This window comes from Micromys minutus, assembly GCF_963924665.1.
Source record: "Micromys minutus genome assembly, chromosome: 32".
NCBI lineage: Eukaryota > Metazoa > Chordata > Mammalia > Rodentia > Muridae > Micromys > Micromys minutus.
Window position 1 is genome coordinate 2,239,760 of NC_137967.1, and position 13,535 is coordinate 2,253,294.

Genomic DNA, 13,535 nt, shown 5'->3' on the forward strand with positions numbered 1-13,535 from the left:
CCAAACATGTAGATGTACTGTGAGAGGTAAACTGATAACTTCAAACTACCCACTGTTCTTTTTCTGTCCTACAGAAGCCATCTACCCCTAGTCCTCATTGTCACCCCTTTTAATGGTTGATTGTTATCCAAGTGTTCATGTTTACCCACAGAGTCTGAAGCTCTGTCATCTAAACATGTATACCGTATCGTGTATAAGGTACACGGCTTATAGCCCAGTGATTATAAATGAAAGCCAAGCAGGTATACCAGTAGCCTACAAAGGTACTGCTAAAATGCTGTTTGCATAGCATTAAAAAAAAACCCAACAAATTAGCATGCTCTCTCTGTCTGTCTCTGTCCATCTGCCCTTCCCCCCATCAGGGTTCTCTCTACATTGTTATAACCATCCTGGAACCAGATGACCTCGAACTCAAAGAGATCCGCCCACATCTGCCCCATGAGCGCTGGGATCAAAGGCATGCACCACCACACTTAGCAAACTAGTTCATTATTTAAAATTTGTGTGGTTTGGGGGCTGGAGAGATGACCCAGCGGTTAAAAGTATATATTGCTCTCGAAGCTGACCCAAGTTTAATTTCCACCACTAACACTAAGTGTCTAATAATGGTCTATCACTCCAGATCCAGGGAGTCGGCCGCCTGTGGCCTTCATAGGCACCCATACTCATAAGTACAGATTCAGCCATCAATATACACTACTAAAAATAGTGAAAATAATCTTAATTTGGGAGATTTAAGGGGCTGGAGAGATGGCTCAGCAGTTAAGAGCACTGACTGCTCTTCCAGAGGTCCTGAGTTCAATTCCCAGAAACCATATAGTGGCTCACAGCCATCTATCATGGGATCCGACACCTTCTTCTGGTGGGTCTGAAGACAATGACTGTACTCACATATATAAAATTAAAAAAATCTAAAAAAAATTTGGGGAGATTTCACATAAGAATCTATCTGAATTTTTGCCTTCAACTAGTGGAAGAAAAGGAAGGAAAGAAGAAATGGTAAAAGGGAGGGAGGGATGGAGGAAGAGAGGGAGGAAAGAGGGAGAAAGAAAGGAGGATCTGGAGATAATGAGGACAGTCTTGCAAAGCGCCCTCTGCTGGCACAAAGCAGTAGTGTGCCCTCTAGAGGAGCAGGGCTCTTGCTTGTGTTACATCACTGCAGCCCTTTCTTCTGAACATACATGTGCGTTCTGCAATGACCCTGCCATTATCCCACAGAAAGTCAACAAACCCTGCCTGAAACATCTGGGCTTAGACTTGAGACTATCGTACAATGTGAACCTGAGTTCCTTTACTGTGCATGTAACTGTTTCTGCTTTAAAAGAAAAACAATTTTTTTTTTAAGATTTATTTCATTTGGCATGCATGACATGCATGAGGGTTTTGCCTGCATGTATGTATATGCAACATATCTGTGTAGTGCTCATAGAGGTCAGAAGAAGGCATCATGTTCCCCCGGAACTGGAGTTAATAGATGGTTGTGAGACACCATGTTGGTGATGGGGAATAAACCCAGGTTCTCGGCAATAGCAGCCAGTGGTTTAACAGCTGAGCCATCTCTGCGGCACCAGGGATCCTGGACACAGACAGTAAGACAGTATGAATCATGTAGTTAGACAAGTTTGGGGCTTTTCTTTTCTTTCTTCCTTCCTTCCCTCCTTTTTTGTCTGTTTGAGGAAGGCCTGAGAGTTCACAGGAACACAATTCAGGCACAGAGAGCGGGAACATGCAATTCTCGTGGGAGCCACACCAACATAAGAAGCTAAAGGTGTGGGTGTGAATGCACACACGAATGAACACGTATGCGCGTTTGGCACATGAGCACGTAATTGTTTCTGTACTTGTGTGCAACTGTCGATGCATATGCTTTGAGCATGTGTCCACGGATCTGTTTCTGTGTTTTGGGAGTGGGGCAGGATGTGAGGCTGGGTCATTTTGCTATATGCACAGGTCTTTGGGGACACCTAGCTGAGAAGTGGGGTCGAGTACACACTGTCCCTATCCAGCACAGGACAAAGCTCTCGGCTCCCTTCTCAGTCGTACAGGAGCTTCCATGAGTCCGAGGAACTCACCCACATGCTTGTGGGTGTCTGTCTCAGCATGGGGGTGTGGTTAGGGCAGAACAGAGCGGCTCTCAGGACAGAAAAACAAGGAACATGGCACCAATCTCTACATGGGCTGCGGGGGTTCTACAGATGCGCCATTAGAGACTCAGGACTTCTGAGACAGGAAGAGGACAGCAGACTTCAGCCTAATTCATTCTTGTTCTAGAATGACCCTTGTCAACCTTACTACTCCTCCTACTACTACTACTATTACTATGACTACTACTACTATTACTACGACTACTACTACTACGACTACGACTACTACTATGACTACGACTACTACTACTACTACTACTTCTACTACTATTACTACGATGACTACTACTATTACTACTATCTGGTTTTTGGAGTCAGGGTCTCTCTGTAGCCCTGGCTGTCCTAGAACTTACCATGTAGATCAGGCTGGCCTTGGACCTGTCTCCCAAGTGCTGAGATTCAAGGCATGCGCCACCACTGCCCATCTGACCCTCGTCAATTTCATCTCTTCTCAGAAAGCCCCAGGAGGTAAGAGGGAATGCCAGACTCAGAAAGCTCAACACCAATGCGGCCGTAAGAAATCCGACATGGCAGGGTGGCCTTAAGTCTGCTCTGTATACGTTACAATTCATTTTGGGTGACACCAAAGCACCCATCCCTACATATTCAGACCCACATGCTTCTATAGCTTCTGAAATGCCCTGATCCCCACAGACCTGGTGAAGCCTTTGTATCCTGGGGTCAGTTCACAATGTCCCCTGACTCAGCACCGTCTTGCTATGGCAGTTGCCCACTTGAGCACACCGGGATAGAACTATATGTTAACTTCAGCTGTTGGCTCACCGACAGAGCCAGCGGCCAGGCCCTTCACCAAGCGGTAGCAGGTGCTGCCTACCTGTACAGAAAAGGTGCGACCGTGGCTGTGTTGGGATGGTTGTATTGCTGCTGAGGCTGAGGTAGCTGAACACTGACAGTATTGCTTCCAGTGGTCTGTGTGGTCCCGACGGAGCCGCTGACAGTCTGGCTGCTGATGCTGTGGTTCAGAGTGGTCCCCCCGGGGCCTTTTCCCTCTGAGGATGCCAGGCTGGAGGAGGAACTGGAGTGTCTGCTGTCCAACTGGGGCTTCTGGGGAGGAAGCCCTGAGCTCAGCTTCCCTCTGCTCCTCTCTCCTTCCTTGGGAGGTACGGGGGCACTTGGGGACTTCCCAGGCACGTTCTTCACTCCTGGTTTTGGTATGCCACTGTGGGATGGAGCTGTCACCTCCTTCTTAGTGCTGCTGAGCTTCCCCCCTTTGGGGATGAAGCTGGCGATCTTGGAGGACTTTTTCGGCATCTCGGTCACAACCACCCCACTGAGCTCTTCCTTGGATTCTTCCTTCAGGTCAGGCCTGTCGGTCACAGAGACTCTCTTGGTGAGGTCCTTGCCCTTCTCCTTTTCCTTCTCCTTCTCCCTCTGTTGCTTCTCCTTCTCTTTTTCGTTGCCCTTTGGAGAGCTCTTCTTATTGGTAAGTGCCCTGCTGAAAGTCCTCTGTGCAATGCCCTTGAGCGCGATCTTGGGGCTGCTGGATGCAGGGCCCGCGGTAGAAAGCGCCCTGTTAGCGGGCTCCAGCTCTTCATTCTCTTCAAAGCTGGGCAGGATCTCTAACCGCTCACAGCTCGCGTCCCGGGATGCTGAGCCCTCGCCTGCTTTGGAGCCTCCCTTACTGTTGAAAAGCTTGAGCTTTTCCAACATGGATTTCTGATTGTTGGGGGCAGGCTTCATGGCTTCAGGTGCAGGCCTGGGGGCCTCCTGACCAGCGGGTTTGACGGAGAGCATGGATGAGGTGGCAGTATGCTTCACGCTGAGGGACTTGCTGCGCCAAGGCTTGGAGGTCATGCTGGGCTGGGGAATAGCTGAGGAGGAGCAGTTAACAGGGATGGAAGGGCTGTTCTCCAAGGAAGCAGGTACATTTTCGCTCATTCCGGGATGGGAGGAGGCGGAGCTTGCCGATGGCTCTGCAGAGACAGGGGAAGGGAAAACAACCTGAGTTATATCCACTGAGCTGCACTAAAGATGCAGGAAGGCCAGCCATGGCCACCAGGCCAGCCATTCACCACGCGTGTGCCCTGAAGCTCTGTTACTGGACGTGAGGATTATCTGTGGTTATAATGTAAACCCAGTTCATCCTCCCGCCCTCAGACGTGCGCTGTTCACGGCCCCTCCCCCAGCCTCACCACATCTTGGTTGTATCTGTTCTGTAAACACACGCCAGTCTTAACAGTACCACACGGAGGGCAACTAAGAATGTAAATAATCTACCGAAAAGAGGAAATCCTTTACCGCCACCTGTGGTATTCCAGGGCGTGGGAAATCAGTGCTTTAAATGATTGAACCCAGAATTCTAGTTATGAACAATAGTCAAGAAGTACCCAACGTTTATAGAGGACAACTTACCATTGACATTAAAACAGACCGAAGTAAGTATTAATAGAAACCGAGGAGAAACCAGTAAATTTTAAATGACAAATAGATTATTCATAAAAATTGTTAGTTCCTATGTAAGATTTTTTTCTATGTTGGCATTCTTTCCTTCCTTCCTTCCTTCCTTCCTTCCTTCCTTCCTTCCTTCCTTCCTTTCTTCCTTCCTTCCTTCCTTTTCTTTCTCTCTCATGACAGGGCTTTTCTGTGTAGCCCTGGCTGTTTAGCAACTTACTCTGTAGACCAGGCTGGCCTTGAACTCAAGAGATCTGCCTGCCTCTGCCTCCCGAGCCCTGGGATTGATGGCATAAGCCACCATGCCCGACCTAAAGAATTTCACTTTGTCCTATCCTGTTCAGGGCAACAGGTGAGGAGTATTCTCTGTATCCACTTGGGAATTCACAGTGGAGAGAAATGAGGACTTCCCGCCAGTGAACACTTAAAACCCACACACATCCCAGAGTGGGCATGAACCGCCGACCTTTCCGCCAACAGCCAAATGTGCTGAGCATTTGTGCAACTGAGACATTACTCTGGGGTTTTTCAAAGGCTCACAAACAGAACAGACCGTAGAGACCTTCTTTTGCCTAAGAACACAATCTGAGCATGTGCCCTGGCCCCCATTTCCAACACCCCCGCCCCCCACATACACACAGGGCAAGAAAACACAGGTTTATCTGAAAGTCCAGGTTTCCCCTTTGGCACTCAATGCATGCTTCCTTGCCCATAGTCTTTTCCCAGAAACCCATGAAGGTATTTCCATACAAGTGCCAGGACCATGTAGGGAAATGTGGGTTCCCCATTACTGTCCTGTAGCTTACCACAGTGGCCCAGTGTCAGAGAGACCTCCAAGCTGCATTCCCTTCAGAAAGAATGCCATGACGCACCAGTGGCTCCAAGTGCCAGTGGCTGCTAGAAAAAGTGGCCAGAAGACAGAGGAAACACCCTCCACTGAGCCTGTCCCCACCCCCCACAGCCCAACCCCATCAGCCCCTTTGTCACTGCGAAGTCACGGTGGCAGGACTTACCTAACAGCGGCCACTTTCTCCCACAAGGATTCTCTAGGAGAATTTCTGCAAGCCGAGAGGCCGCCCTTCCAATTGTCACAAGTGTTTTCAGTTAAACGGCTCATGTTTCTAATTAACTTTTGTCATCCGCAACTACTCCTGTGCCCAGAAGCCTGGCAGGATTAACGGTTGCTTCCTCAGCCCTCTGTCCTTCCCCCCACCTCCCCTTCCTAATACCTATGCTCTGCTGCCTTCCAGCAACAGAGTAAACTGTACATAGAGCCGCTTTTGATGATTTAAAAGTCAACGGCTGCTGAGGCTGGGTCAAGGCAGCCCTGTGTGGGGCGCAAGCGCTGGGAGCCGGGGAACTGGCTGAGTCCGCCCGCAGCTGCTTGGGGAAGCCACAGCTCTGGGTGATCCAAAGCAGACCTCCCAATGTTTTAAAACACATCCATCTTCCTGACTTACTGGGGAATTTGGATTTGGAGGGGAGAGTGCTGCACAACTCCTCCACTAAGATGCACGGGTGGAGCTGTCTCTTTTCCTAGGCAGAACCACAGACTGGCTTACAAACCTACCTACACCACCAGCTTGTCTTAGGGGCTCTCTGACTTGCCCCCCTCCTTCCTGGGGGGTGTCTCATGGATATCTGGAGGCACACCACTCAACATACTGTTAGAGGGTGTTACTGTTCCCCTTTTATGAGAAAGAAAACTGAGACCAGGCAGGGCTGTTTGTGACGGTGTTCTTTCAGCTAAAATGGAATGCCTGGGATTTGAACTCAGGTCTCCTGACTCAGTTTCCTCAGAGAAATCACAGGAGTGACATCTATGTGTTTGTTTGTTCTCTTTTGGTTGTTGTTAAAGGCACAGTCTCATGCATCCCAGACGAGCCTTAAATTTGTTCTGCAGTTGAGGATGACCTGCCTCTAGCTCCCAAGTATGTGGGTCTGGGAAATGAGCTTGGTGCATGCTAAGGAAATCTCTCTACAACTTGAGCCCACCACCTCCTTTTAAAAAACAAATGCAAACCTCAGTCTCTAATGCCTAGAGTGCTTTTCAGACACTGCCTTTCCTCAGGTGATACCCATAATGATGGGCAGCCACGCCCCTCAGCAGGAAATAGCTCTATCACAGAACGGTCCCTCTGGCTAATGAAAGTAAGTTTTCAAGTCCGGGAACACTTTTCCTAGTAAAATCCGTTCCCTTTACCTGGGATCCCAACAGAAGCCCAATGAAACAATGTTCCTCCATCCATCCATCCACCCACCCACCTACCCACACCCTTCCTCCCATCCCCTCTCCCACTCCCACCCACCCACCCCCATCTCTACACAAAAACATGTGCACACCAACAGCCACTTATCTATCAAGCACATCACAGACACCAAATGCTGTTCCAGACACTTGGGACGTGTCCACAACAAAACAAAGATCCTCTGCCTTGATGAACTTTATATTTCAGAGAAAGGAAACAGGAAATAATCCATCAGCCACATTCGCTGGAGATATCGGTGCTAAGGGCAAGGAAGCTGACTTGTAAGAGAGAGAGGATCAGCTGCAGGCTCTGGAGGTCTCCGAGATCGAGGCTGGCTCTGTCTACATAGTGAGTCCCTGGGTTACACAGCGAGGCCCTGGTTTTTAACAAAAGGAATGAAGACAAACTCTTCCTGCTATTTTCAGCTGTGCTCACATTAAAACCCCCAGAGAGCCTTTAAGAAGCTTCATGAGGTCAAGCCATGGCCATTTTTGTCCCACGGGGAGCCACATGCTTAGCCTGGCCCCTCTCAAGCTAAGTCCCTTCACTACTCTGTGGAGTAATGCTTGGGGTATTTCTTTCATTCTCAAATGTTCTTCCTTATGTTTCCTAATGGGGGAAGCTGTCTGGGACAAGGTATTGTCAACCTTGTTAGTTCAGAAATGCTGGTGTCCTGGGAAACAAACCTGGAGGGTCGAGGGAGGGGCGGGTCTTCTAAGTGAAGAGAGCTACTCTAATAACTAACAGCTCTTGACTTTTTTTCTCATGTATACGGGCCTTCCCCTTCCTTACAGCGAAGGAATGTGTTGGGGAGGAGGGGGCAGGAGAAAAGCATACAAGAGTGTTCTGGACATCCTGTCCCCCACAGTGCACATGGGCCACGGTCGGGAAGCCACTTGCTTTTCACAGCCCACAGATGAATATTTTTATCTTTCTCAAGGTAGACTCACCCAACCCACGTATAGATGAACCATTTCATGTTTGTTAAATTTACACTTAAGTTCTGAGTTGACTTAAAGACACGATGCAGGGAACCACCAGTGGTCCGGAGAATTGGTGAAAATCTTATAGGTTTGTGAGCGAGGCGGACTGAAGAAACTATTAAATGAAAAAAAAAATGCTTATTTTTATTTTAAATCGATCCCTTTGCCTGAAATGGCTGCTCTGGGTGCTCAATCCACTTATGTCTTGAAGGGTATGAAGTGCTGCTGAGAATGGCCAGGTCAGCATCATGACCTAGCGTTGATGAACACAAATAAGTTTAAAATAGGCTCCTCACGATTCACTCAGCAGCTTGTGAACATGTGTCTGTATACAAAGATGAACAGTGCTGGGACACTTTTTAAAATGTTACTGTCTGTCTGCCTGCCTGTCTCTCCCTTCCCCTCCTCTTTCTCCCTGAGCACGTGTGCGTGTCTGTGTGTGTGCCTGCGCACCTTGTGAACAACTTTCCGGAGTTGATTTCTTTCCTTATACCACGTAGATTCCAGGGATCTAAGTAACGTCTGCACATCAAGCACCTTAGGTTCGGAGCCATCTTGACCCCCACCCGGCCCCCATACTCTTATTGTGTATAATAAACCCAGATTATGATCTACTCTAGTGTAATGTTTAAAATACTAATGGTAAGGACTGTGGATTAGCTCGGCGTATGAAGGGCTTGCCTTCCAACACCAGAGCCCACTTACAATGTCAGCATGGAGACATCCACTTTTAATCCCAGTGCTTGTGAGGTGAAGACATTGGGTCCCTGAGGCTTGCTGGTGTGTCCCATGGTCAGTGGCAAAGACGAGAAACTACACCGGAGGTTGCCTTTTGTTCTCCACACATATCTACACACACACACACACACACACACACACACACAATACGACCTTTATGGATCTTTCTGACCCACTTGTGGCTTCCCAGTGCCAGTTTGGGCACCTCAGTTCTAAGGATCAATTACCATGGTCCAACTGACAAACCACCACGTAAAGAGAAAGTCTCCTTCGAAACAGCGTGATGCCTTTGAAGAAAAGAAAAACCTTTGGTTTACTTTTTGGCAAGTAGCCTCAGCCTTTTCTGAAAGGAACCCACAAGTGCTCTAAATAGAAACACTGTGATGTAGATCCTGAGCACTTTTTCCTCTCTCCGTCAGCAAAGGTGAGGTGTAGCTCAGGCCTCTACTGTTGGAGGGTTTTGGACAGGGAGCCAGCCGTTGGTGGTCCAGTCCTGAAGCCAACGGGCACAAAGACAGAGTGTATTTCAGGACGGCTGACCCCAGCTCCCGTCACTGCGAAGGTGACTTGAAACCTGGCTGCGGGAAGTTTCCTGCCTAAATCTTCTCCAAAGCTGTTGGGGAAATAGATCTGATAGTTGAGCCTTGGAAACTGTTTGCAATTTCCTATAATTTGTTAAGGTGTCAATCTTGAACATTCAGATTTCTGAGGATAATTGAAACCAGTTGAGTTATCCTAAGGGTTTCAGAACAGCTTTGGTTGGTGTCATTATAGCTACTCTGAGCCACTACATGGGCATGTGGATGTGGTTCTGTTCAGTGGCTCTGCAGGAAGACCCTAGAGCTGGCTGAAAGAGCCTTCTCCACATTCTTAAAACAACTATCATCATCATCGGCACATCATCATAATTAAATTTCACTTCTTTTATTTTTAGGTTTACTTATTTATTATATGTAAGAACACTGTAGCTGTCTTCAGACACACCAGAAGAGGGCATCAGATCCTATTACAGATGGTTGTGAGCCACCATGTGGTTGCTGGGATTTGAACTTAGGACCTTTGGAAAAGCAGTCAGTGCTCTTAACCGCTGAGCCATCTCTCCAGCCCCTAAATCTTACTTCTTAAAGGCCGGGTTTCACATCGTCCAGACTGATCTCAAACTCATTATGTTACTGAGGATGACCCTGGGCTCCTGGTCTTCCTGTCTCCACCGCCCAAGGTTGGGGTGACAGCTGAGCACTGACATCAGCTGGCTTCAGTATCAAGCTAGAGACTTACAGACACTCTTTTTGTTGGCTGCTTCTTGGGGAGCATGCTGGGATTGGGAGGGATCTTGACTTTGGATATACACACATCCACAGTTCCAAAGGCTCCTAGAAGGTCTCAGCTAGGATTTACAGATTGTGATCTACAGAGCCTAAATTCTGTAATCTGCTTTGTAATGCAAAGCCTTCCAAAACCCCAATACCATTTTACATTTTATTTTTTGCAGAAATGAACAAAAGATCAACTTTTCTGTCTTATACGTGTCACTGATTCCCCAGTGTCCCTTGTGTGACGTTTTGTTTCAGAAGAAATAAGCAGCCCTCAATGTATGGGACAACTACGTCGGGGCCTTTGTTAATATACGACAAGGTAACCGTTTCTCTTCAATGGCTCGTCCTTAGATAAAACCCTGCGAAACTGTGAGTAATGAGGTCATTTGTTTTTGGTAACGAGCAGAAAAAAACAATATAAGAAACTAAAGAAGCATCCTTTATTTCCAAAGCTGTGTTCCGCGTCTCCTCTCCAATGAGGGTCACAAAGAGGTAGCTTTCAATGTCGCTCCCGCAGCAAAGAACCGGGAAGCCAAATGAAGTCTGGCTTATATTTCATTTCTAACTTAAGAAAAAAAAAAAAAAAAGAATCAACTCTTCAAACCTACATCTGCCTGTTGGTCCATCACTGGTTTTGTTGTGATGTGTCCCTACTGCCCCGGTCCCCGCACACTGTACATCAAAAGATCTGTCATACATGGAGTCTTAAATCTTTTCAATTATATGGATAAAGAGAAGAGACCTGGTGTTTTAACTGTGGCATTTAAAGGAAGCTATCCCATCCCTATAATACCGTTCTTTTCCCTGTTTTGAGACAGGAACTCAGTTAGCTTAGGCTAGCTCCAAACATACTATATAGCCAAGGATGACCTTGAACTTCTGATCCTCCTTGTCACCACCTCCAGAATGCTAGGATTTCATGTATGTACCACATGTGTGGCTTATGTAGCACCGGGTACTGAACCAAGGGTTTCATCTATGATAGGTAAGTATTCCACCAATGTTACCCCAAGTCAGGAGGATACCGTTAAAAATGGAAGACATCTGTTTTCTTATCCTTTGAAACCATGGCACCCTGGAAACACCTTCTTTCCCTATTTAACTTCTCCAAACACCAACGGAAAAACACTTCTGCTTTAATTGCTCGAGCCATTTCTCGATCTTGTACCATATATGGCCACAAGGTACAAAATTGGCTGCAGAGAAAAGCTGCTCCTTTTGCTTCCAAGGGTGGATGAGATTTCACAGAGAGATGAGGAACTCTTTTACGGGGACAACCCCATTCCTCAGGAGATCACTGTCCACAGCCAGCAGCTTTTTGGCACAGAGGGGCTGCTGTGTGCTGTTGCAAATGCAGTCTTCTACTACAGTTAGGCAAAGATCTTTGCAAAATCTCCTCACCCCACCACGCCAGCCTTTAGTGCTTTGTCCTGGTGTAAAGGGAGGCTGCTCTCTGGAGGAACTTCCCAACCAGTGTTAAAGAAAGGAGCATCCATGGAAGCCAGGCAACAGGCAGGAACAAGGAGCAGAAGTTTCTGGTCAGAGAGTGTCTTAGTCAGGGTTTCTATTCCTGCACAAACTTGGTCAAAAATCATGACCAAGAAGCAAGTTGGGGAGGAACTTATTCATCTTACACTTCCACATGCTGTTCATCACCAAAGGAAGTCAGGACTGGAACTCAAGCAGGTCAGGAAGCAGGAGCTGATGCAGAGGCCATGGAGGGATGTCACTTACTGGCTTGCTTCCCCTGGCTTGCTCAGCCCGCTTTCTTATAGAACCCAGGTCTACCAGCCCAGGGATGGCACCACCCACAATGGGCGTGTCCACGCATGGCCCCACCCACAATGGGCTGGGCCAGGGATGGCACCACCCACAATGGTCTGGGCCCTCCCCCCTTGATCACTAGTTGAGAAAATGACTTACACCTGGATCTCATGGAGGCATTTCTCCAACTGAGGCTCCTTTCTCTGTGATAGCACCAGTTTGTGTCAAGTTGACACAAAACCAGCCAGTACAAGGAGGTTTTGAACATGTAGAGTTAAACATTGGTCTGTTTCCTTGTCTATGGGACTCCTCAGAGCCTCTCTGGCACTGGAACTATCCAAAGCCAACAAAATCTCATCCTTCCTAATTTTTTTTTTTTTTTGCACCACAAACATGATTTTATGGAATGGTTTAAGAAAAATCTCTACTATGCTCAAGACTGTACAAATAGGATGCACGTATAGCCCAAATCAGAAGTATCGTCGACATTATTTTCGGAGCATTCCCTTCAGTTGGTTCTTTTTTTTTTTTTTCAATCTGCTATTATAAAGCTATTGTGGCAGATAACAATTGTCCCATTCTACCAGTGGGGACACTGAGGCTCAGGGATGGAGGAAAGGATCTAAAAGTCCGATCAGAGAGGTTGGTGACTTCACTGCCAAGGCCACATGCTTCAGTGGTATTTCTACCCACCTCCACTGAGTTCAGGCTGGAGAGGTGACTCAGAAGGCACTTGCACCAAAACCTGACAACCTGCATTTGAGCTCTGGAACTCACAAGGTAGAAGGAAAGAACCAATTTTTTGCAACCAGTCTTCTGACTACACATGCCCACATATACATAGCATAAATATATGTTTAAAACAAAAACAAAACAAACAAAAAAGCTTGGGCCCTTCTTCCGGTCCAAGACACAGGTCTCAGAGACCTCAGCACCATCTGCTAACCTTTAAAGGCCTTCCCTTAGGGGAGTGAGTTTTCCCCTCCAGGAAGTTCATTTTAAAAATGGGAACGTCAAATGGTTTGGTAATAATTTAAGTACGCTTTTTGTTCTCCAGAACTTAGGATGCTGGCAAGATGTAATCTCTCAGCTGTTATTATTTTTTTCCCCTGTCAGTCAAGCTCAGAAGCCAACCAAAGAACTAGCATATTGTATTCCTCAGGGGGGTATCATGCAGAAAGCAAGCGCTGAATTGGACCATTATTCACTATCTGTGATCGTGTTAGGCCAAATGTGCAGGAGCCAGAGGAAAAAAAGACAGTCGTTTATCCTCATTTTGCCAAGTATGCTGACACTTGGTATCGGATAGATCAAATAATCTCGGGGCTTCATGAATGTCACTGATCCACACAGCACTGCCAGACTTCTGAGCCTTTCTCCTGACAGTTGTCTGCTTAATAGAAACGCAGAATTCCTTTTTAGAAAAGAAAACGTCTGTGGTGGTAGAAAACACCCCCAGACGCTGCTCTGTGGCTTGACTCACGGAATCAAGGATGTGGTTCCTCCAGGTGTCTGCTCTGGTTTCTGCAGCGGGGCTGGCCCTGGCAAGCCGGCAGCCAGCGGAATAGGTGTTTGAAGTGGAACACTCATTTGGTGACTCTCTGTAAGGCCAAGGTGTCTTTGACAAATCAGATAACCATGATAAGGTTCACAGAAACCCAAGGAGCATCTTCTACTCCACGGTATGCAGGCCACACAGCACTTTCTGGGTGGGCCTAAGTCCAGCTTACGTAACAGCTTGAGTAGCTTCATCTGCTGAGTGAAGCTCCTGCTCCCTCATAAGTAAAAGCCCTGATGGCCACTAGACTGCCCAATGCCTCGCTAAGTCCTTAAATCATGAATTCATTTTAAACCATGAGTTCTCAGGGCTGGAGAGACGGCTCAGAGGTTAAAGAGTATCAGCTGCTCTTCCAGAGGTCCTGAGTTCAG

General features: G+C 47.4%; 1 protein-coding gene across 2 annotated transcripts in view; it reads right to left on the minus strand.

The window, feature by feature from the left end:
• NAV2 (neuron navigator 2) overlaps nt 1–13,535 on the minus strand; it is a 251,405-nt gene that overhangs the window by 146,696 nt on the left and 91,174 nt on the right. For both annotated transcript variants that reach the window (XM_080908845.1, XM_080908844.1), the window contains exon 8: nt 2,980–4,078. In XM_080908845.1, coding sequence (XP_080764971.1) covers nt 2,980–4,078 — 1,099 coding nt within the window. The remainder of the gene's footprint in view (nt 1–2,979; nt 4,079–13,535) is intronic.